Source organism: Myotis myotis, unplaced genomic scaffold (assembly GCF_014108235.1).
Source record: "Myotis myotis isolate mMyoMyo1 unplaced genomic scaffold, mMyoMyo1.p scaffold_m19_p_1, whole genome shotgun sequence".
In the NCBI taxonomy this organism is placed as follows: Eukaryota; Metazoa; Chordata; class Mammalia; order Chiroptera; family Vespertilionidae; genus Myotis; species Myotis myotis.
This window is the reverse complement of record NW_023416313.1, coordinates 117,168,630-117,192,631: the sequence shown is the minus strand read 5'-3', so window position 1 is coordinate 117,192,631 and position 24,002 is coordinate 117,168,630. Positions and strand designations below refer to the sequence as shown.

The 24,002-nt window shown below is 50.0% G+C and overlaps 2 protein-coding genes across 19 annotated transcripts in view; both read left to right on the top strand.

Annotated features, from left to right (window-relative positions):
- SCAMP2 (secretory carrier membrane protein 2) overlaps positions 1-15,895 on the top strand; it is a 34,559-nt gene extending 18,664 nt beyond the window's left edge. For all 4 annotated transcript variants that reach the window (XM_036349163.1, XM_036349173.1, XM_036349145.1 and 1 more), the window contains 5 exons: positions 113-241; positions 935-1,094; positions 2,420-2,521; positions 14,060-14,177; positions 14,390-15,895. In XM_036349163.1, coding sequence (XP_036205056.1) covers positions 113-241; positions 935-1,094; positions 2,420-2,521; positions 14,060-14,177; positions 14,390-14,524 — 644 coding nt within the window. In that variant the 3' untranslated portion in view covers positions 14,525-15,895. The remainder of the gene's footprint in view (positions 1-112; positions 242-934; positions 1,095-2,419; positions 2,522-14,059; positions 14,178-14,389) is intronic.
- A 649-nt stretch (positions 15,896-16,544) lies between these two features.
- Positions 16,545-23,669, top strand: ULK3 (unc-51 like kinase 3). Of its 15 annotated transcripts, XM_036348961.1 has the most exons (16): positions 16,545-16,762; positions 17,469-17,609; positions 17,694-17,814; positions 18,359-18,463; positions 19,150-19,293; positions 19,505-19,587; positions 20,030-20,185; positions 20,366-20,471; positions 20,665-20,705; positions 21,176-21,278; positions 21,387-21,451; positions 21,537-21,615; positions 21,690-21,730; positions 22,117-22,164; positions 22,391-22,457; positions 22,578-22,737. In XM_036348961.1, exons 1-16 carry the CDS (start codon positions 16,661-16,663, stop codon positions 22,592-22,594), a joined length of 1,419 nt encoding a protein of 472 aa, XP_036204854.1. In that variant the 5' UTR covers positions 16,545-16,660; the 3' UTR covers positions 22,595-22,737. The 15 variants fall into 15 exon arrangements, 12 of the variants coding, with proteins under 12 accessions (XP_036204854.1, XP_036204845.1, XP_036204838.1 ...); XR_004973982.1 differs by lacking the exon at positions 21,690-21,730 and having other exon boundaries at positions 22,578-22,653; XR_004973983.1 differs by lacking the exon at positions 20,665-20,705 and having other exon boundaries at positions 21,236-21,278; positions 22,578-22,604.
- The last annotated feature ends 333 nt before the right edge of the window (positions 23,670-24,002 follow it).

Here is a 24,002-nt window from a genome sequence, read left to right as displayed (position 1 = left end):
TCCTTCCTACTTTATATCCATGAGTACCCTGAACCCCACTTGTTGACGCCCCTCTGGAGGTCCTGAATTGGCCCATAAGCTGGGCCTCATCTTGTTATCTCCTTCTACACAGTGAGAGAGAACAATTGGCCGCCTCTGCCTTTGTGGTGCCCTGTCAAGCCCTGCTTCTATCAAGACTTCTCCACAGAGATCCCTGCTGACTACCAGCGAATATGCAAGATGCTTTACTATCTCTGGATGTGTGAGTCCAGCTCCTGCACCTCTGAGCTTAGGGCTGAAATGGACTGTGTCTTGAGATCCTTGTCTATGCTCTGGCTGCTCCTCCCTGGCAGACTCCAGCCTTTCTCAGTGCTGGTTGGGCTGGGGTGGGGATCTTTGCCTACATAATTGGCCCTCTGAAGACTGCTTCCTGTCATGGGAACCTCCGACCTCAAGGGCGAGTGCAGACCATGCATCAAGTAGGGTGAGACTAGCTGGAGTCTTCTGAGTTCTTGGGGAGCTCATTGCACTAAAAGGTTCTCCTTCGGTGGAGGCTTCCCCTCTCCACAGACCCTTGGGCTCCTAGAAGTGAGGATAAAAGACTCCCTGTTGCTATCCTTTGGACCATCCAGGGCCAGGGAAAAGAGTTGCTTAGAGAAGGACTCCATTCCCCAAGGATCAGTTATTGGGTCTGCGCCCTCTCCATGGCCACCCCTTTGATACCTGGGCTGTCCCATCACCTCTGAGGAGCTTGGTTTGGTCCCTGGTTTTGAGGTCCCAGAAAAGCAAGGACAGGAGCTAGCCCTGCCTGGGTATAGACCGAGGTCCTCTACTTTTGCTGCAGCTGCCCTGACAGCATGGACCTCATCTCCTTTCTAGGGGATAGTTTGACATATCTGGGAGCCCTTCAGCCACCTTGGCACCAGCCCACGTCTGTCTCCCCCCCCTTCCACAGTGCATTCAGTGACTCTGTTTCTGAACCTGCTTGCCTGCCTGGCCTGGTTCTTAGTCGACAGCAGCAAGGGAGTAGACTTTGGCCTCTCAATCCTGTGGTTCGTGATCTTCACCCCCTGTGCCTTCCTTTGTTGGTACCGACCCATCTATAAGGCCTTCAGGTGAGTGGGGATGGGACAAGGGGGGGAGTATAATGCTGGCATCCCAGGTAGCAAGCCAAGGCCATGAGCCCTAGGATCCCATTCCAGTCAGAGCAGAATAGATCATGGGAAATTCACTTCCCATTCCCATCCACAGCCAGAGTTGGCAGGGATCAGGAGCCATTTTCCTCAGTTGTACCTAAGGTCTGTTTTGGGCCCTCTTCTTGGACCAGGAAAGGAGACCTAGAGAGGGGAGCACGAGCCTTACTTGTCCTTCCACTGCACCCAGTCTGTTTGGTGCAGGAGGATATCAGTCACTGGGAAGAGGAAGGGACTTCCTCAGCTCCCTTCCAAGGTTCTAGGGCAGCGATTTTCAACCGGTGTGCTGCAAGCATTTTAAAACATGCAGTACTTGACTATTTAGTCATGGGCACTGACCTCTTTTCCCTTAGATTGTCAAATAAAAAAATGACAGCAGCAAACACAGTAGCTGTTCAGTGTGAATGAATCAAAAGTATACCTATTTTTTGTCAGATTGGCAAAAAGTATATTTTTGTTGTGCCACAGAATTTTAGTAGTTTATGTGTACCATGATATGAAAAAGGTTGAAAATTGTTGCTCTAGGATATTCTATGATAGAGTCAGACTCTGAGTTACGCTCTTAATAGCTTATCTCTCCATGCTTACTTATGCCCCTCCCTTTACTTTCCTAGTAACTGTGGAGCATCGCTAAATGCCAGTATTTGACCAGCTGGCCGAGAATAGATTCTGTGGACTTTAATGGATCCACTTTACAGACCCTTAGGGCTTTTGGAATTGTGCCTCAGAGCTGATGCTTTCAGGGCTGGGATGCACTCAGCAGGGAGGACTTGAACCCTCACTGTATTCTAGCCCTCATGGACATGGAAATGGAGGTGCTCAAAACACCAGTTTTGTCTAGTGTCTTCTACTTCCCAAATACCTTTCCTGCCACTCAGGCCTACAGTTTTATTATTAGAGGTTTATACCTTTGGCTTAGACTTTCTTCCCTGTTATGAAATGCAGATCAGTACTCCGGAAGATGGACTGTTACACTCTTTCTATTGTCCTTTGGTGAAGCAACTTCATTAGTTCTTTGAGGAAGGGATTAAGTATTGTCCCCTTAGATTGGAAGGCAGTGAAAGGCAAGCCCTTTCTGATTACAGTTTGTGGGTTTGTAGACAGTGTGACCAAGTCTCTGGTGCTCTGTTTACTCCCCCCTATTCTGCCTCTGGCTTCTGGTGAGGAGGAGTGTCAGACCATATGAGGAATGCTGGGATGAGCCCCAAGCCCTTTTGTGACTTCTGGTTTCCCCCTTCTCTCCACAGGTCGGACAACTCTTTCAGCTTCTTCGTGTTCTTCTTTGTATTTTTTTGTCAAATAGGGATCTATGTCATCCAGTTGGTCGGCATCCCTAACCTGGGGGACAGGTGAGACCTGGGGCAGTACAGAGGGAACTGTTCTTTGGAGGCTCAACTCAGCCTCTCTTGCCCTATTTGCCAGCCTCTGAGGGCCCCTCTTCCACCATAGCAGGGAGAGTGGTAACTGGGCCAGCTTGGATCTGTCTTCAAGCCCCCTCTCCAGTTCTTTACCAGTAGCCACTCACTGTCTTGCCTTGTTCACCACTTTCTGGGGTGAACATGGCTTGAATCCTTAGGCTACCTGGCTGTGTCCTGCACTGGATTACAGCCTCTTCCTTTTTTCTTATCACACCCTCCTAGAAGCTGGTGCTACTTCCACAGGTTCCACACATGCCCTTGGGTTTGGGCAGCTGCTGATGGATGCCCTGGTCTTTGCAGACCCTGAGCTGTGACTTTCCTGGAGGCCCTGTAACCTAAGGAGATGGAGTCCTAGCCTCTCCTGGTTGGCTCCTCTGGCTGCTCTCTTGGAGCAGACAGCTGGCTTGAGTTTCCTGGGTGCTACAATCCTCCACTCAATATTAGTTTCAGAAATAAAAGCTGATGGTTGATGTTTTCCTTTCTGCCTCAGTGCACAGGGAACATTACAGAAAGGTCAGGCTGGCACTTGGCTAAAAGCCTGAGCCTGGAAGGGCTGCACTATTTTAGTCCCATCTCTCCAGTGGAGCTGGCAAGTACAGAGCAGTAGGGAGGGGCTGAATCACCTTGAACTCAGAGCCAAGTGCACACTGCCTTTCCACCACCCCTCTTCCTTCTCACCATGTTTATAACCTACCCCTTTTGTCTGTATATGGTGACCCAATTACATTACTCATTACCCTAAGTGAGATCCTGGTTGCAAGGCTATGATTAATAACGGCTGTTTGCACCCAGGACAGGGATGACTGTGCCCCTCACTGCCCTGCCTAGGTCTACCTGGATGAGTTCTGCAGCCTCCAGCCTCCCAATATCTTTCTCATCTCACCTCCTAACACTGTGTTTTGATTGTAAAATACGCATAACATAAAATATACCATTTTATGTACCAGTTAAACCATTTTAAAAGATACCTCTGTTTTCTTCTAAGTTTTATCGTTTGAGTTATTATTAGGTCATTGATCCATTTTGAATTAATTTTTGAAGTAAGGAATCCAACTTAATTGTTTTGCATGTGGATAGCCAGTTGTCCCAGCACCATTTTCTTATGAGTTCTTTTTTAAAAATCTTCATTGTTGAAAGTATTACATTGACCCCCTCCATTCTACCCCTGCCCTCCACCCCAGGCCCTTATTGTTTGCGTCCATGGGTTACACATATGTGCATACAAGATCTTTGGTTGATTACCTCCCACCTACACACCCTTCCCTGCCTTCCCTCTGAGAGATTCCCCACTCTGCTCAGTGCTTCCATGTCTCTGTATCCATTCCATTCATTAGTTTATTTTGTTAAGTAGATTCCATATATCATGTGATACTTGTCTTTCTCTGACTGACTTAGTTCACTTAGCATGATACTCTCCAGGTCCCTCCTTTGCTGTCTCAAAGGGTAAGAAATTCTTTTTTTTTTTTTTTTTTTTTTTTTTACAGCTGCCTAGTATTCCATGGTATAAATTTGCCATACCTTTTTTATCCACTCATCCACTGATGGGCTCTTGGGCTGTTTTCAGATCTTAGCTGTTCTTTCTGATTGGTGTTTTGGGTTTCTTAGGATATATTCCTAGAAGTGGGATCACTGGGTCAAAAGGCAGTTCCATATGAGGAAACTCCATACTGTTTTCCACAGTGGCTGCACCAGTCTGTATTCCGACCGGCAGTGCATAGGGTTCCCTTTTCTCCACATCCTCCTCAGCACTTGTTATTTGTTGATTTGTTGATGGTAGCCATTCTGACAGGTGTAAAGTGATACCTCATTGACATTTTAATTTGCATCTCTCTGCTGATCTTTGAGGATTTTTTCATACGCCTTTTGGCCATCTGTATATCCACTTTGGAGAAGTGTTTAGGTCCTTTGCCCATTTTTTAATTGGATTGTCTGTCTTCTTTTTGTTAAGTTGTAGGAGTTCCTTATATATTTTGGATATTAACCCTTTATCATATGTATAACTGCCAAATATATTTTCCCATACAATGGACCTCTTTTCGTTTTGTTGATGGTTTATTTTTTTATTTTTATTGATTTCAGAGAGGAAGAAAGAGGGGGAGAGAGAGAGAAACATCAATAATGAGAGAGAGTCATTGATTGGCTGCCTCCTGCATGCCTCCTACTGGGGATCAAGCTGCAACCAGGGCATGTGCCCTTCAGTGGACTCAAACCTGGGACCCTTCAGTCCGCAGGCCGATGCTCTATTCACTGAGCCAAACTAGCTAGGGCTGTTGATGGTTTCTTCTGTTGTGTAGAAGCTTTTTCTTTTGATATAGTCCCATTTGTTTATTTTCTCCTTAGTTTCCTTTGCCCTAGGACAGTGGTCAGCAAACTCATTAGTCAACAGAGCCAAATATCAACAGTACAACGATTGAAATTTCTTTTGAGAGCCAACTTTTTAAAAATTAAACTATATAGGTAGGTACATTGTTATTAACTTAATTAAGGTACTCCTAAGCTGGCCTTTGCTAAAAACATCCTCAATCTGATTGAGGTACGTTCGCTGAGGTCGACCCCTTCCAACTCTCCCATCCACACTCGTCTTGTATACTTGTTTCGTCTATCTCCTTTCCGAAAACCAACTTCTGCACATGGGCCACGAAGTTTCAATCGCACTGTACGTGTCCGCCCGCACGTGGTATTTTGTGGTATTTTTTGGACGAGCCACACTCAAGGGGCCAAAGAGCCCCATGTGGCTCGCGAGCCATTGTTTGCCGACCACTGCCCTAGGAGATGTATTGGTAAACATATTGCTATGAGAGATGTCTGAGATTTTGGTGCCTATGGTTTCTTCTAGGACTTTTATGGTTTCATGTCTTACTTTTAAGTCTTTTACCCATTTTGAGTTTATCCTTGTATATGGTATAAGTTGGTGATCTAGTTTCATTTTTTTTGCAAATACCTATCCAATTTTCCCAACATCACTTATTGAAGAGACTCTCTTGACTCCATTGTATGCTCTTGCTTCCTTTGTCAAGTATTAATTGAGTGTATTGGCTTGGGTTGATTTCTGGGGTCTCTGTTCTGTTCCATTGATCTATATGCCTCCTCTTGTGCCAGTACCAGGCTGTTGTGATTAGGGTGGCTTTGTAGTATAACTTGATATCTGATATTGTGATTCCTCCAACTTTGTTCTTCTTTCTCGAGATTGCTACAGCTATTCGGGGTCTTTTGGTTCCATATAAATTTTTGGAGTATTTGTTCTAGACCTGTGAGATATGCTGTTGGTATTTTAATAGGGATTGCATTGAATCTGTAGATTGCCTTGGGTAGTATGGACATTTAAATGATGTTAATTCTACCAGCTCATGAACACGGAATATTCTTCCAGTTGTTCATATCTTCTTCTATCTCTTTTTTCTACTTCCTATAGTTTTCTGAGAACAGGTCTTTTGCCTCCTTGGTTAAGTTTATTCCTAAGTGTCATATTTTTTTGTTGCAATTGTAAATGGAAGTGTTTGCTTAGTTTCTCTTGCTGAGAATTTATTATTGGTGTATAAAAAACCATCGATTTTTGGGTGTTGATTTTGTATCCTGCTACATTGCCAAATTCATTTATTAAATCTAGTAGTGTTTTGGTGGAGTCTTCAGGGTTTTCTATGTACAATATCATGTCATCTGCGAATAATGGGAGTTTTACTTCCTCCTTTCTAATTTGGATGCCTTTTATTTCTTCTTCTTGTCTGATTGCTGTGGCTAGGACTTCCAGTACTATCCTATCTAATAAAAGAGAAACATGGTAATTGGCGTACGACAGCTACCTTTCCCATTGGCTAATCAGCGAGATATGCAAATTAACTGCCAGCCAAGATGGCGGCCGGCAGCCAGGCAGCTTGAAACTAACATGAGGCTTGCTTGCTTCAGTGATGGAGGAAACCAATGTTCCCCTCCTGCTTGCCGGCCTCTGAGCCTGCAGTTTAAAAAACATTGTAACAAATATAGAAGCTAAACAAAACCCCAGAAACCTGCTTTCAGCGAACCGGGATCTCAGAGCTGGAATTGATACAGAGTTTCGATTATAGAACCGAAACAAACCAGATACCTTCTTTCAGCAGCAGAGGCCTAAGAGCTGGAGCCTCAGAGCTAAAGCTGGCCCAGAAAAAAAGAAAAAAAGAAAAAAAGGAGCAGTTGGGAGCTTCAGTCCCAGCCTGAAAACAGCCCTCAGCCCCTCACCCAGACTGGCCAGACACCCCAGTGGGGACCCCCACCCTGAAGGGTGTGTGACCAGCTGCAAACAGCGGTCATCCCCTCATCCAGGCTGGCCAGGCACCCCAGTGGGGACCCCCACCCTAATCCAGGACACCCTTCAGGGCAAACCAGCCGGCCCCCACTCGTGCACCAGGCCTCTATTCTATATAGTAAAAGGTTAATATGCCTCCCAACACCGGGATCAGCGGAGCTTGCGAGGCCTCCCGGCACCGGGATCAGCGTGACAGGGGGCAGCGCCCCAACCCCCTGATCGCCCTGTGGCTCTGTGTGTGACGGGGTGGGGCCACAACCTCCCTATCTGCCCTGCTCTGTTCCTGACAGGGGAAGGCGCCCCAACCCCCTGATCGGCCCTGCTCTGTACCTGATAGGGGGGAGCTCCCCAACCCCCTGATCGCCCTGCGGCTTTGTGTGTGACAGGGTGTGGCGCCCCAACCCCCCCACCCCTCGGGCCTGCTCTGTGTGTGACGGGGTAGAGCCATAACCTCCCCATCGGCCCTGCCCTGAGTGTGACAGTGGCGGCGCTCCAACCCCCTGATCAGCCCTGCTCTGTGGGTGATAGAGGGAGGCGCCCCAACCCCCTGATCCTCCCTGCTCTGTGTGTGACAGGGGGCAGTGCCCCAACTCCCCTATTGGCCTTACTCTGTGAGTGACAGCGGGGAGCTCCTCAACCCCCTAATGGGCCCTGCTCTGTGCATGACAGGGGGGAGCTCCCCAACCCTCTGATGGGCCCTGCTCTGTGCGTGACAGGGGCTGGCGCCGCAACCTCCCCATCGACCCTGCCTTGAGTGTGACGGGGCAGTGCCCCAACCCCCCAATCAGCCCTACCCTGAGCGTGACTGAGGGTGGCATTGCAACATCCCAATCCGCCCTGCTCTGTGCATGACAGGGGGCGGCGCCCCAACTCCCCAATTGGCCCTGCTCTGAGCCCCACCAGGGGCTGCACCTAGGGATTAGGCCTGCCCTCTGCCACCCGGGAGCAGGCCTAAGCCAGCAGGTCGTTATCTCCCGAGGGGTCCCAGACTGCGAGAGGGCACAGGCCGGGCTGAGGGACCCCACCTCCCCCCCGAATGCACAAATTTTTGTGCACCGGGCCTCTAGTCCTATATAATAAAAGGCTAATATGCAAATTGACCAAATGGCAGAATGACTGGTTGCTATGATGCACACTGACCACCAGGGAGCAAATGCTCAACACAGGAGCTGCCCCCTGGTGGTCAGTGCGTTCCCACAGGGGGGGCGCCACTCACCCAGAAGTCTGGCTCTCCAGTGGGCTCAGAGCTGGTGAGCACAGCCGTGGTGGTGGGAATCTGTCCCGTTTCCGAGGAAGCGCTAAGGAACAGTGAACCCGTCTTCTGGCTGAGCTGCGTTCCCAGCAGGTGGACATCCCCTAAGGGATCCCAGACTGCAAGAGGGCGCAGGCTGGGCTGAGGGACACTTTCCCCCCCTCCCCCCCAACTGAACGAACGAATGTCATGTACTGGCCCTCTAGTGTTGAATAAGAATGGTGAAAGCAGACATCCCTGTCTTGTTCCTGTTCTTAGGGGAAATGGTTTTAGTTTTTGCCCATTGAGTGTGATATTTGCTGTAGGTTTGTCATATATGGCCTCATCATGTTGAGATATGTGCCCTCTATTTCCACTTTGCTGAGAGTTTTTATCAAAAATGGGTGTTGAATTTTGTTGAATGCCTTTTCTGAGTCTATTGATATGATCATGTGATTTTTGTCTTTTAATTTATTTGTGATGTATCATGTTTATTGATTTGCAAATATTATACCAGCCTTGCATCCCTGGAATAAATCCCACTTGGTCATGGTGTATGATCTTTTTAATATATTGCTGGATGCAATTTGCTAATATTTTGTTGAGGATTTTAGCATCTATGTTCATCAGGGATATTGGCCTATAATTTTCTTTCTTTGTAGTGTCTTTATCCAGTTTTGGGATTAGGGTAATGCTGGCCTCATAAAAAGAGCTTGGAAGTGTTCCTTCCTCTTGGATTTTTTGGAATAGCTTGAGGAGTATAGGTGTTAGTTCTTTGAATGTTTGATAAATTCCCCTGTGAAGCTATCCGGACCTGGGTTTTTGTTTGCTGGAAGTTTTTTTAATTACTGCTTCTATTTCAGTTGTTATTGGCCTATTCAGGTTTCCTGATTCTTTCTGATTCAGTTTTGGGAGATTGTATTTTTCTAGGAATTTTTCCATTTCATCCACATTGTCCAGCTTGTTGGCATACACTTATTCATAGTATTTTCTTACAATCCTTTGTATTTCTGTGGTGTCCGTGGTTACTTCTCTACTTTTGTTTCTGATTTTATTTATTTGGATCCAGTTTCTTTGTTTCTTAATGAGTCTGGCTAACAGTTCATCAATTCTGTTTATCCTTTCAAAGAACCAGCTCTTGGTTACATTGATTTTATATATATATAATTATATATATATAATTTTATATATATATATATATATATATATATAATTATATATATAATTTTAGTCTCTATGTCATTTATTTCTGCTCTAATCTTTATTATTTCCTCCCTCCTACTTACTCTGGGTTTTTCTTGTTGTTCTCTTTCTAGTTCTTTAAGTTTTAGGATTAAATAGTTTATTATTAATTTTTATTGTTTCTTTTTGGGGTAGGCTTTTAGTGCTACGAACTTCCCTCTCTGTACTACTTTTGCTGTTCCAGAGATTTTGGGTTGTTACATGATCACTTTCATTTGTTTCCAGGAAGTTCTTTATCTTTCTTGATCTTGTTGGTAACCATTCATTGTTTAATAATATGCTATTTAGCCTCCATGTGTTTGAGTGTTTTGGGGTATTTTTACTGTAGTTCGTTTCTAATTTCATTCTACTGTGATCTGAGAAGATGCTTCATATGATTTAAATCTTCTTGGACTTGTAGAAACTTGGTTTGTGTCCTAACATGTGGTCTATATTTGTGAATGATCCATGTGCACTTGAGAATAATGTACATTCTGCAGCTTTGGGGTGAAATGTTCTATAAATGTCAATTAACTCCATCTGATCCAGTGTATCCTTTAGAGTCACTATTTCCTTGTTAATTTTTTGTCTGGAAAATCTATCCAGTGAAGTTAGAGGGGTGTTGATGTCCCCTACTATGACTGTATTGTTGTCAGTCTCTCCCTTAAAGTCCTCTAGAAGTTATTTTATATATTAGGTGCTCCTATATTGGGTGCATTATGTTTCCCAGGGTTATATCCTCCTGTTGGATCAATCCCTTTAGTATTATGTAGTGACCTTTGTTGTCTGTTGTGATGGACTTCATTTTGAAGTCTATTTTGTCACATATAAGCATTGCTACCCAACTTTTTTTCTTTTCTTTTCCATTTGCATGGAAAAGTTTTTTCCATCCCTTCACTCTCATCCTTTGTGAGTCTTTTGTTTTGAGGTGGGTCTCTTATAGACAGCCTATAGTTGGGTCATGTTTGTATCCATTCAGCTACCCTGTGTCTTTTGATTGGAGCCTTTAATCCATTTACATTTAAGGTTATTATTGACTAGAGGCCCGGTGCACAAAAATTTGTGTACTGGTGGGGTGGGGGGTCCCCTCAGCCCGGCCTGTGCCCTCTCTCAGTCTGGGACCCCTTGGGGGATGACCACCTGCTGGCTTAGGCCTGCTCCCCGGGGGATTGGACCTAAGCTGGCAATCAGACATCCCTCTGGCAGCCCGGCAGCCCTCGGGGGATGTCCACTTGCCAGCGGGGAGCAGACCTAAGCTGCAGCCGGACATCCTTAGTGCTGCTGAGGAGGCGGAAGAGGCTTCCACCACCACTGCTATACTGGCAGCCATCAGCCTGGCTTGTGGCTGAGCAGAGCTCCCCCATGTGGGAGCGCACTGACCACCAGAGGGCAGCTCCTGCATTGAGCATCTGCCCCCTGGTGGTCAGTGTGTGTCATAGTGACCAGTCATTCCCAGTCTTTCTGCTGTTAGGGTCAGTTTGCATATTACCCTTTTACTATATAGGTTAGAGGCCTGGTGTATGGGTGGGGGCCAGCTGGTTTGCCCTGAAGGGTGTCCCGGATCAGGGTGGGGGTCCGGCTTGAGTGCCTGGCCAGCCTGGGTGAGGGGCTGATGGCTGTTTTCAGGCTGGCCACACCCCCTTCACGGTGGGCGTCCCCACTGGGGTGCCTGGCCAGTCTGGGTGAGGGGCTGAGGGCCATTTTCAGGCTGGCGGTCAACTGAAGCTTCCAGCCTTTCCTTTTTTTCTTTTTTTTTTATTCTGGGATTTATTTACCTTCTATAATTGAAACTTTGTTGCCATCACTGGCACTCCCAGCTCTGAGGCCGCGGCCTGCTGAAAGCAGGTATCTGGGGTTTGTTTAGCTTCTATAATTGAAACTTTGTTGCTTTCGGAGCTTAGAGCGGGGCGGCGGCAGGCGGGGAACCTTGGCTTCCTCCATCACTGGAGCAAGAAAGCCTCCTGCTCACTTCAGCTGCGTGGCTGCCGGCCGCCATCTTTGTTGGCAGTTAATTTGCATATCTTGCTGATTAGCCAATGGGAAGTGTAGCGGAGGTATGGTTAATTACCCTTTTTGTCTTTTATTAGATAGGATAGGTACTTACTTATTGCCATTTTAATTCTGTCTGCCTAGGTTTTTCTGTCTATTTCTTCTCATCACAGCAGTTCCTTTAGCATTTTTTGTAATGCTGGGTTGGTGGTGATGTACTCCTTTAGTCTTTTTTTTTTTTTTGGTCTTGGAAGCTCTTTATTTGACCGTCTGTTTTTAATGATCGCCTTGCTGGATATAGTAAACTTAGTCTCAGATCCTTGCTTTCCATTATCTTGAGTACTTTCATGCCATTCCCTTCTGGCCTGTAGAGTTTCTGATCAGAAATCAGGTGTCAGCCTTATGGAAGCTCCTTTGTAAGTAATAGTTTGCCTTTTCTCTTGGTGCCTTTAAGATTCTGTCTTTGTCTTTAATTTTTGGCATTTTAATTATGATATTTCTGGGTGTGGGTCTGTTTGGGTTCTTCTTACTTTTAACTCTCTGTGCCTCCTAAACTTGTGTGACTTTTCCCTTTACCAGGTTAGGGAAGTTTTCTGTACTTATTTCTTCAAACACATTCTCTATTCCTTTCTCCCTTTTTGCCTCTTCTGACACACCTGTTATGTGAATATTGTTAGGTTTCATGTTGTCCCACAGGTCCCTTAAGCTGTCCTCCTGTTCTTTTTTTTTTTTTTTTTTTTAATATATTTTATTGTTTTTTTACAGAGAGGAAGGGAGAGAGATAGAGGGTTAGAAACATCAATGAGAGGGAAACATCGACCAGCCGCCTCCTGCACACCCCCTACTGAGGATGTGCCCGCAACCAAGGTACATGCCCTTGACAGAATCAAACTGGGGACCCTTCAATCCGCAGGCCGATGCTCTATCCACTGAGCCAAACTGGTTCCGGCCTCCTGTTCTTTTAATTATTTTTTTATTTTTGGTTCTCTGGTTGAGTGATTTTTTCAACCCTGTCTTCTAATTCACTGATTTGATCCTCAGCTTCCCCTAATCTGCTGTGTATTTCTTCCAGTGTGTGTGTGTGTTTTTTTTTTAAGTTTTATAAGATTGTTTTTAGAAGTGAAAATTTTTTTTTCAAGAAAAAATATTTTAAATATAAAAACCAATGTGGCCCTAACCGGTTTGGCTCATTGGATAGAGCGTCGGCCTGTGGACTGAAAGGTCCCAGGTTCAATTCCGGTCAAGGGCATGTACCTTGGTTGTGGACACATGCCCAGTAGGGGTTGTGCAGGAGGCAGCTGATTGATGTTTCTCTCTCAGTGATGTTTCTAACTCTCTATTCCTCTCCCTTCCTCTCTGTAAAAATTCAATAAAATATATATTTAAAAAACAAACAAAACCTCCCCCCCCCAATGTTTTCTCTATTTGTGCTATGTCATTCTTTATTTCTGTTTTTATAGTTACTATATCTTTTCTCATGCTGTTGGGCATCTTTACCATCATTATTCTGAACTCTATATCAAATAAATTTCTTATCTCTATTTCATTTATCTCTTCTGGAGAATTCTCTTGTTTTTTCATTTGTGGGTTGTTTCTTTGTCTCCTCATTTTGGCTGCCTGTTTGGGTTTGTGACTCTGTATTAGGTAGATCTGCTGCCCCTCTCATTCTCTAGTGCAGGACAGTGTCAAACACTGTTTCTAGCTAATTAGATCAGGCAAAGACTAAATGCTTCCAGAGACCCCTCTGCCTACAGCCTGATAGGATTCTGTCTTGAATAGCCCTCAGGCAATTGTCCACAGGTGTGGTGAGAGTTTTTTCTAGGGGGGAGGGCAATTGCTTCTGCCTGGAGGCTAATTGTTATTCTCAGTCTCTTAATGGGCCTCAGAAACACCGTGGGGCAAGGTGTTTTCCAATAGGGTTGTTCAGCTGCCTTCCCCCCAGGCAACGCTGCCTGTATAGCAAATGTCTGCGAGGGTTTCCTTAAAAAAAAAAAAAAAAAAAGATTTTAAGAGAGAGAAGAGGAGAGGGAGAGAGAAACATCAATAAGAGAGAAACATTGATCAGCTGCCTCCTTCCAGGGATGGAGCCCGTAACCTGGGCATGTGCCCTGACTGTGAATCAAACCGGCAACCTTTTGGTGCATGGGATGATGCTCAACCTACTTAGCCACACTGGCCAGGGCCCAGCACCATTTGCTGAAGAGACCATTCTTTCCTCATTGAGTGGTCTTGGCACCTTGTGAAAACCAGTTGATGGTAGATGTGTGGGTTTGTTTCTGGGCTCTTATTTATATTCCATCAACCTCTATATTGTATATGTCTGTCCTCATGCCAGTACCACACTGTTTTGTTAACTGCAGCTTGGTAGTAAGTTTTTAACTCGTGAAGTGTGAGGATATTTCCTTTTATAGATGAAGAAGCTGGAGCTCAGGAAGGAGACATGTTCGCAGGCAGGGGCCTGTCCGTGCCCCAGTGGGAGGAGCTGAGGTGACAGGATGAATGCAGCTCGTTGGCCAGTAGTTCTCTTTTTCAGAGGGTGGGCCGTCGGGAATGATCAGCCGTACTTTCCATATCCCCCCAAGTCCCCAAAACAGCAGGTAAAGTGCTGCTCCTGACTGAGGTTAGCAGCCACATCCCTTCCAGACCTCACATGGCCCAAAGATTCCATGTGGGCAGTGGAGAAAAGCCCCTCATAGGACCTCTGGGGCCCACTTCTACTATACCCTCTCACCTCCTCTTCCCTTTGTAGTGGTTGGATTGCAGCCCTGTCTACGCTGAAGCAAGACTTGGCTGTGTCGATCATCATGATGGTGGTAGCTGGCTTCTTCACACTCTGTGCTGTGCTCTCACTCTTCCTTCTAAAGCGGGTAAGTGGTGGGTGCCAGGCCAGCAGCTAACCTGAGGAAGCAGGCGCCTCTCTTCAGCCTTGCTATGGGGGTGTTCATCACTACAGCAGTTGGGACTCCTATGTCCCCAAATGTCCAGTGGCTTTCTCCAAGGCTCTGGTGGGAGGTCAGCAGGCATGGGTTCCTTGTGGGCCTACAGGACAGGCTTTTCTTACCACAGCCTTTTTCCCCAGGTGCACTCTCTGTACCGCCGGACTGGGGCCAGCTTCCAGCAAGCTCAAGAGGAATTTTCCCAGGGCATCTTCAGCAACAGGACCTTCCGCAGCGCTACCTCATCTGCTGCCCGAGGAGCCTTCCAAGGGAATTAGTCCTGACTCTCTTCCCTGTGTCCCAGCCATTTTTCCTGCCTGCCTTCTGAGCTGCACTTTCCGTGGGTGCCTTAAGCAGTGCTATGGCCAGCACAAACCTGGAGAGGGTCTTGCTGTGGCTCTTCCTCCTTCCTCAGCAACCAGCTTTCCCTTCCACCCAAGGGAAGGGGAGGGAGGGACAGGAACTTTTTTTACATAAGAGAAAAGGGGGGAAAAAAAGTTTTTTCTTCTCTGGTGGTGGTTTGGTAGGATTCTTTTGTCCCTCTGAAGCAGTGGGACTGAAGTTCTCTTTTCCCTACACACACACACATGCACAAATGTACACACTTGGGATCACTGGCCAACCTGGGCCCACCCAGCTGGCGTTGTATTTCTGCCAAGGTCATGGGCCTCCACTCATCCCCTAGAAACCTGGCCTGAATCTGGCTTCACAGCCCCAGCCTGTGGCTTCCATAGTCCTGCCCTCCCTTCCTGCTGGGCTGGGATGACCTCCCAAGGGCTCCCCTTTAGATGAGCTATGGCCTGGGCTGGTGGACAGCTCTGTTCCCCCAGATCACTCTGATTAGGTCTCTGGGCTTCCAGAACCTCTGACCGGTTCCTCAGCCTCTTCTCTGCTTCATGTTTCTCACAAACAGATTCATAGCCCTATCGGCCACCTGCACCTTCCAACTGTGGGCAGCACCCTGTGTCATCTGGGGCCCTCCCTGAGCCCTCCCCTCCTTAGACTTACTGAATGTGCATTGGGGTTGGTTGGGATTTGGGAATGGACAGGAACAGAGGACAACCTGTGTTGTCCTGCCCAGCCTTTAACAATCTTCTAGGAGGAGTTTGTGTGACTGTCCCGGTGTGGGTTGTTTGTCCGTTTGTTTTGATTTCCTCTTCTCCTGGGGGACAGCTGTGCTCTGCCTTGGCCTCACATTCTAACCATTTGTTCCCTCATCAGCAATATCTAGCTTGTATGACTCTTAGGAAGGGCAAGTCGAATCAGTTCAGAACTGAATCCTTCAGACTGGTCTTATGAGCCAGGGTTCCAGACTCATCCTCCAGGGTTCTCCCATACCCCGAGTAGGAGTAGTCTGGGTCACCTTCCACTGGTCCTAGGGATTCCCCAGGCAGTGTGCACTGTGATGAGCACCTAGGAGTCCACCATTAACACCTGCACCCTGCCCTGCTGTGGACTGAGGGAACTTCTCAAAAAGCAGGCCAATCCAGAGGCAGCCCTGTCTATAGCCCACTCCACTCCAGAGCCACTGAATGATGATTTAATGACAGTGACCAAGGTTTTGTAAATTTCTGGTACTTTTTTTCTCCATGTACAAATGTATATGTTGTTTCAATTTTGTGCTTAAATAAAGACATTTTCAGACAACACTGGTTCTAATGTCTGCTGGACTTGGATGGATGTGCATGGCCCCCAGGAGTAGTGGCTAAAGTGCTCCATCTGTAGGTGTGAGGGGTCAGTCAACATGCTGACACCCCCCCCCCCCCCCCCGGGGGAAAGTCCCTTCCTGAGATAACTATTGGCCTTTTCCATTATATATATGTTTTTCTTTTTTAAAAAAATATTCTCGCAGATTTTATTGATTTGAGAGAGAGAGAGAAACAGATTTGTTATTCCACTTAGGTGTTCATTGGTTGATTCTTGTATGTGCCCTGACTGGGGATGTCTGCAACCTTGGCACATATCCCAGTAATTCCACTTTCAGAGCTGCTGGTCTTGGGAAGAGGGGCCTCTTTGAATCCCCCGCCCCCCTAACCCTTCTTGGTCCTCTCGTGGGCGATCTCTAACATCGTAACGGAGCCCAAATGGGATTCCTGATAACCTCGTGTGCGGGTCTCTAGTTCCCCCCTTTGGCCCGCGGGGGCCTCAGCATCCCCACGTGGATCTTGCGGATCATGTGATTTCTAGTGCTGACGGCGGCCGAGTGGGGGCAGCACTTAGCCGAGCCGCGCAGAAAGCAGCGGGAGGAAGAGTCTCTAGGACCCGGGAGCCTGGCCCCGCCCCCCGGGTGCACTTCCGGCGGCAGCGAGGAGGCCGGCAGTTGCTGCGCGCCCTCTTCCGCTCTCCGCGCTGGACTCCGGCCGGAACCCGCCCCGGGAAGCAGGAAGCGCCCGGTGGTGGCGCGGGTGGTCAGGATGGCGGGGTCCAGCTGGGGTCCCCCGCGGCTGGATGGCTTCATTCTCACCGAGCGCCTGGGCAGTGGCACGTACGCCACGGTGTACAAGGCCTACGCCAAGGTGGGGGCGAGGCGCGGCCGGAATCGGGCTTGAGAACCTCTGAGCGCCGGGCCGCGTGCCCGCCAGACCCTGAGCGAGCCCAGGCGGGTGGCAGGCTGGGAACCCAGGGAGGTTAGGGCCTGAGAGCAGTTAGGTACCGCGGCCTGACTTGTCCCGATCTGGTGTTCGGTGGACGAGGTGGGAGCTGACTGCCCCCCATAGGTCTTAAAAGCAAACACGTACACACAAACACATACCCACACCTGTGTTTTGTTTGGAGATGCGGGTGGAGACCTGGAGGGAGCCTCGTGTCAGTGTCTTAAGAATGGGCTCAAATGTATTCATTGGTTGATTCTTGTATGTGCCCTGACTGGGAGGACACCTGGTGGGCTGGGAGGAGTCTTGGACAGGGTTCTGGAAGGCTGGACCCACTTAGGAAGCAATCTGGGCAGTTCTAGAACATGGAATGAAGGACATGCCTTAGTGGGAGCACTCTAGAAGGGCTCATAGGACTAAGGGAAGAGGGTTTAAGAACACCAGGCTGGGTGGGGAGGCCAGAGTCCCATAATCAGGGGTTCTCGTTAGCCTGAGAAGGGGAAGGTTGGATGCTGGTGTGAGTGGGTAAGCCCAGTGAGGGGGAGAAGAGTAGAGGGAATCAGAGCCTTTCTGGCCAGGCGTGGGTCCTGGCTTGCTCAAGGTAGAGCCCTCAAATCTCCTGCCTCCGTAGAAGGACACTCGAGAGGTGGTAGCCATAAAATGTGTGGCCAAGAAGAGCCTGAACAAGGCATCCGTGGAAAACCTCCTGACAGAGATCGAAATCCTCAAGGGCATTCGGCACCCCCACATCGTCCAGCTGAAAGACTTCCAGGTGCGGGCCTGTGGTTCAGCCACCCGCAAAGGAGACTGGAGAGGAGACACTCCCTTCAGGTTGCCTTTTTGCCTCTAACCACAGTGGGACAGTGACAACATCTACCTCATCATGGAGTTCTGTGCAGGAGGTGACCTGTCTCGCTTCATCCATACCCGCCGGATTCTGCCTGAGAAGGTGGCTCGTGTCTTCATGCAGCAGATGGGTAAGAACCTCTGACCCCAGACTTCCCATGGTCTCTGTCCTCCCTCTGCACCTGACCCAGGCTCGGAGCCGCTGCGCTCTTAGCAGTTGCCTCCTTTCCCAGCTCGGATTTATAGGCCCTGTCTTTGCCATGTGCCCATCCCTAGCTTAAGGCTGTTACTAGAGAAAGGTAGGAGCCTTAAGCTGTAAGAAGTCCAGATTTTCTACATGCTGAAGATAATAGAAAGACCTTGTAGGACACATCAGGGCCCACTGGGTTGTATCTAAGTGCTTTGCCAAAAGAAAGAGCAAAAGTCGAAAGGGCTGGAGGCTTCTAGGAGGAGAGGAGACTTGCAGAGGGGCCCAAGGGAGGAAAGATGGCACTGAGGGTGGGAGTGGGGGGTTCTTAGAAGTGGCAGGAACCTGGTACTTTTATGTAAAGCATTCAGAAGGCCAGAATTGGGGTCATGCAGGCTTGAAGAAGCAGATGTAAGTCAGGGAAGGCGAGAGGCAGGTGGCAGATGGGTCCCTCTGACCTGTTCCTCTGCATGTGTCCTGTTCCCCAGCTAGTGCCCTGCAGTTTCTGCACGCACGAAACATATCTCACCTGGATCTGAAGCCACAGAACATTCTGCTGAGCTCCTTGGAGAAGCCCCACCTTAAACTGGCAGGTGCGAGTCTGGAACAGCAGGGGAAAGCTGGGCCTGGGTCTCCACAACAATCTGTGAGCTGTTCTGGGTCCTTAGAACTGAATGGAGCTTCAGGGTTTGGAGGGTGGGTGTGCACTCAGCAGCCCTGGTTCTTGTGGCGCCCTCTATCGAGTCATCAAACAGCAACAGGCTGAGAGATCCAGAAACGGGCCCCATCACCAAAAGGTAGGGCCTTTCTCAGCCATCCACACTGGATTCCAGCAGTGTAATGCTTGGGATTAGGGCCAGGACTTGGTGGGTCACCAGAATTGAAGCTCAAGCTGTAACTCAACCTGCAGCAGTGTTGGAGGGAGTTAGGTGGGGGAGGGGTGGTTGTGGTCCCTGATAGGATTTGGAAAAGAATTTGCTTGAGGCTAGAGAGGGTATAACCTGCACTTGGTGGGACAGTGAGCCATTATCTTCATAGCTGATGTGAGCAGGGTGGGCTTCCTGGAAAAGTACCTGAGGGGGGCTGTGTGTGATGGGTAGGACTTATGCCCCCACTGAAAGATGCAGGAGGGTGTTAGCTAAGACTGGGAAGTAGGATTGATCCTGGTGAATCTGGAAGGCGGGGAGGAGTCCTGTGCTGGAGCTCAGGGTAAGGCTTCAAAGGCCAAGAGCATAGGCAGCTGGAATTTGAGCCCTGCTGTTTGGCCTCTTGCCTGCAGACTTCGGCTTCTCACAGCACATGTCCCCATGGGATGAGAAGCATGTGCTCCGCGGCTCCCCTCTCTACATGGCCCCCGAGATGGTGTGTCGGCGGCAGTATGATGCCCGTGTGGACCTCTGGTCCGTGGGGGTCATTCTGTATGGTGAGAGCTCTGTCCCCTGCCCCCACCCTGTGAGGCCTGCACTGTGTGTCCTCAGGCATGCCCTCCCTGGCCACTCCTGAAGGGCTTTAATGAGAAGGCTGACTTTAATGGCCCTGAGCCCCTGCTCTGGGGGTTATCAGGCCCTCCCACGAGTGGGCCAGGCCAGGCTGCTCCCTGTTCCTCCCAGCTTGCCCTCTGCCTCCCTCCACAGAAGCCCTCTTCGGGCAGCCCCCCTTTGCCTCCAGGTCGTTCACAGAGCTGGAAGAGAAGATCCGGAGTAATCGGGTCATCGAGGTGGGTCCTGCAGGGCCTCAGCAACCTGTTGTGGGACAGGGAAGCAGAGCCCTCAGGTTGGAGACCTCACTATCCCTGCACGGACTGGGGTGTGGGCTCTAGGTACCTTGTGTTGCTGGGCATGCTTGAAGCTCCATTCAGTTCTAGGGACCTAGATCAGCCCACAGATTGTGTAGACCCAGGCCCAGTCTTCCCAAAAGCATAAGCCTGGGAGGGAAGAACCCGAATTAGGATTCTACGACAGCTCAGGGCTCCAGGGAGGGCGTGGGCAGGAGCCTGGGCAGGAGGCTTGGCTCTCTACTGCCTTCATCACCCAGACGTGTCACTGTTCCTCTTGGCTCTCAGATTCTCCACCTGTCAGACATGTACCTCTGGGGCATACCAGGACAGGGTTGGGGAGGTTCTGGAGCCCAGTGTGACCTGTCCCCCACCCTCCCCTCAGCTTCCCCTTCGGCCCCAGCTCTCCCCAGACTGCCAGGACCTGCTGCGGCGGCTCCTGGAGCGGGACCCTGGTCGTCGCATCTCCTTCCAGGACTTCTTTGCCCACCCCTGGGTGGACCTGGACCACATGCCCAGTGAGGAGAGCCTGGCACGAGCAGTGAGCAGGCCACTAGGGATGGGCTGGGGTGAAGGCAGGTTGGGGGTCTCATCTACACTTTTTGGTGGTAAACAGGGGGCTTGCCCCCAGGGGAACGAGGGTGGGCTCAGGGGACCTGCTGTTCCCATTTTATGGTGAGCAGAGGGGTGGGCATGACTCCCTGATCTGCCCATCCTCCAGACCATCCTGGTGGTGCAGGCTGTGAAGAAGGACCAGGAGGGGGATGCTGCGGCTGCCTTATCGCTCTACTGCAAGGCTCTGGACTTCTTTGTGCCTGCCCTGCACTGTAAGTGCATAGAGCTCTGGGTGTAGCAGGGGTTGGTCGGCCATAGCTGCTGTGGGTGGATTCCAGAAGCATGTCCCCATTCATAATTTTATGGGAGACAAGGCAGAGGATAAATCTAGAACTTAGTGCTTTTGAGGATTCTAGAGGGTTTGGTGTGGGGCAGGGTCCTCATATAAACCACCACTGTTTGCAGACGAAGTGGATGCACAGCGGAAGGAGGCAATTAAGGCAAAGGTGGGTGAGCAAGTCCCCTGGAGGAAACTGATGAGGGGTCCTGGGGCTGCCTGAGACTGGCTCTCTTAGAACCGGGACTTCCTGTCCTGGGAAGGGGTCAGGGCGGCCCCTGACATTTCAGCTTGGGACAGTCACTGAGGACCTAAACCAGTGATGGTGAACCTTTTGAGCTCGGCATGTCAGCATTTTGAAAAACCCTAACTTAACTCTGGTGCCTTGTCACATAGAAATTTGTTGATATTTGCAACCATAGTAAAACAAAGACTTTTTTTTTAATTGATATTTATTTTATATATTTAAATGCCATTTAACAAAGAAAAATCAACCAAAAAAATGAGTTCGTGTGTCACCTCTGACACGCGTGTCATAGGTTCGCCATCACTGGCCTAGAGGGAGAACTTGCATGTGGATGCTGGCGAGGGAGGCAGGGTGGGACAGCCCCTCCTCCTCAGCCCCTCGTGCTCCTGCAGGTGCGACAGTACGTGTCCCGGGCTGAGGAGCTCAAAGCCATTGTGTCCTCCTCCAATCAGGCCCTGCTGAGACAGGGGGCCTCTGCCCAAGACCTGCTCAGAGGTAGGCCCAGCTCCTGACTGACCACCAGGCCCCCAAGCGGATTGGGGTCAGCTCCCTGAGATGAGAAAAGCTGCTCCCCTCACCCTGAGCCTTTGCCCTTCATCCCAGAGATGGCTCGGGACAAGCCACGCCTCCTGGCTGCTCTGGAAGTGGCTTCAGCTGCTGTGGCCAAGGTTTGTACCCAGTGGGAGGGGTCCAGGTGGGGCAGGGAGGAATCGAGAGCATGACCCTAAATGACTGGTGTTTCTGTGGCTGCAGGAGGAGGAAGCTGGTGGGGAGCAGGACGCCCTGGACCTGTACCAGCACAGCCTGGGGGAGTTGCTGCTGCTGCTGGCAGGTGAGGCCCTCACCACCACACTCCCTGACTCCCTGCTGCCCTGCCCTTAGCACGCACCCTCCCTCTTTTTGCAGGGGAGCCCCCAGGCCGGAGGCGGGAACTGCTTCACACTGAGGTGCCCACCGGGGTTGGGTGGGTTGTGGGGGGCTTCATCTTCCCCTTTGACCCTCCTTCCATCTGGGAGGACCTTCTTGGGTTCTCTCAGGGTGTTTCAAGTCTGGGAGTCAGACCTTACAGACCTGATAGGTTGTTGGCCACATGTGGTTCATAGGGGCTAGGAGCTCAGGTCAGGCAGTGGGACGGGCAGTATCAGGGGACCCAGCAACAGAAAATTGGCTGGGCCACTTCAGTCAGGAAGGCTTTCTGGAGGAGGGAGCAGATGAAGGACACAGAATGCAGTTGTTCTGGGGCAGAGGGTTCTAGAGAGCAGCAGAAGTGAGGAGGGTCTCACTCTGAGAGCCCCACCCCACCCACATGGGCACGTATGTCTTCCCTTGGCAGGTTCAGAACCTCATGGCTCGAGCTGAATACCTGAAAGAGCAAGTCAAGGTGAGCACATGGGAGGTCCCCATTGGGGCAAGGCTATGTGGTTTCTGCTCCTCTGCTTGTAGCTCTCTGCCCCCCTTTCCCCTGTGTGTCTCCCTTTCCGGTTCCATCTGCAGGCCTCCCCACTGCTGTCTCTTCTTTCACTCCCAGTTGCCCTGGGACTGTTGATGCGGCTCCTTTGCCTGCCCCTGGCTGCCTGTCACCTCGGTGCCGCCTTTTTGTTCCACAGATGAGGGAGTCTCACTGGGAAGCCGAGACCTTGGACAAGGAGGGGCTGTCGGAGTCTGTTCGGAGCTGTGAGTCCTGCCTGGGGTCTTACACTCTGCCCCAGGAGGAATGACGGCCAAGGGCAGCCCTGGATTCTGCCTTGTTTGCCAGAGACCTGACACTGACCCTTCTCCCTTACCCCTCCACAGCTTGCACCCTGCAGTGACCACAGAAAGATGACTGCACAGACCATGGGCCACCTGAAGTTGGGGGACACACCTAGGCTGCTGCCCGGAATTCTGTGGCCTCTGCAGCCTGGCGGGGTAGCCTTCCTGGATGGGCAACCCTGTGAGCACCGCGTCCCAGGGTCCCTAACAGCCTCAGGATGCCCTCCACCCCACAAAGGCTCTGATGGCCCAGCCCTTCATGGGCTGGGAGCACTGGGTCTGGCCCCAGGGGAGGGAGCAGGCCTCTGGGAGAAGTGTCTCATGTGACTGTGGTTAACTGGTGACTGCTGGACCCTGAGCCTATCAATTTAGGGCATGAAGGCTCAGATGTAGCCTGTGTCCACCCCTTTCCTTCCTGGGAGCCCTTATTTCAACTCGCCTCTGTCCTCGCAGTGGACCAGGGCGCTCAGGGACCACCCCCCATGGTCTGCACTCAGCCCCACAGAACACCAGTCATCTTGGAAGCTGATGTCTGTCCACCCTGTCTCAGTATTTTAAGTTAATCCTGCAAGCCATGAAAATAATATATTTCGAAGGATGGGGCAAATTGAAGAAACTCATGCCTGTTCCTTCCCTGCCCCAGAGGGTCTGCGGGGAGGTCCTTCATCCTCACCCCTCCAGCCTTCATCTCTCTTTAGGGAGCACCCCTTGTTTTCTGCAGAGCTGGTCCTGGTCTAGAACAGGGAGGCATGGGGCCTGCCCGACTCCTCAGGTTTTGGAGACCCACTAACCCAGGAGACATTTCAGGACTGACACGGCTGCCACCCCAGCCTGTGCCCTGGGCAAGCACCTTTCCTTTTCTGGGCCTGGGTCTTCCCAGCTCCGTTGGTGTTGCTGTGATCTCCTAACCCCTCCCCCCATGTGGGCTTTTAGGAGTACCAAGTGACTTCCATCTGGAGAACAATGTATATACCTGGAGTTACTTGGGGATTTGTTTTTAAAACTCTGGCTGTTGGTGATTTCTAACCTTTCCACCTTTCAGTGCCTCCTGGGGCAAGGGTGGTCTTTTCTGCTCTATCAGAGGCCAGTAAGAAGTGTATCATTTATTGTTTCCTTATTAAATTATTTTTTGAACTTGTGATTCTTTTCTTGTCCTGGAAGAAGAGAAGGAGTAGGTCAAAGCAGGCAGCCCCTTTTCCTAGGCTAGTGCTATAGAGACTCCAGGAATAACAGGGTAGCCTGAGAGAGGGCTGCGGGAGGCCACGGGGTGGTGCGGGAGTGAGAGCCACATTGCCTTCTGCCCTCAGGCCCAGGAGAGTCAGGCTGACCGGCTGCTGTTCTGCCCACCACCTAAGGGACTGGTGGGAAGGGGACAGGCACAGGCCTGGGTGCCAGGCAGTGCCCTTCCTCTGTGCACCCGGAGAAGGGCAGACTCCACGGCAGGAGCACAGTCCTGTAAAAGCTCTG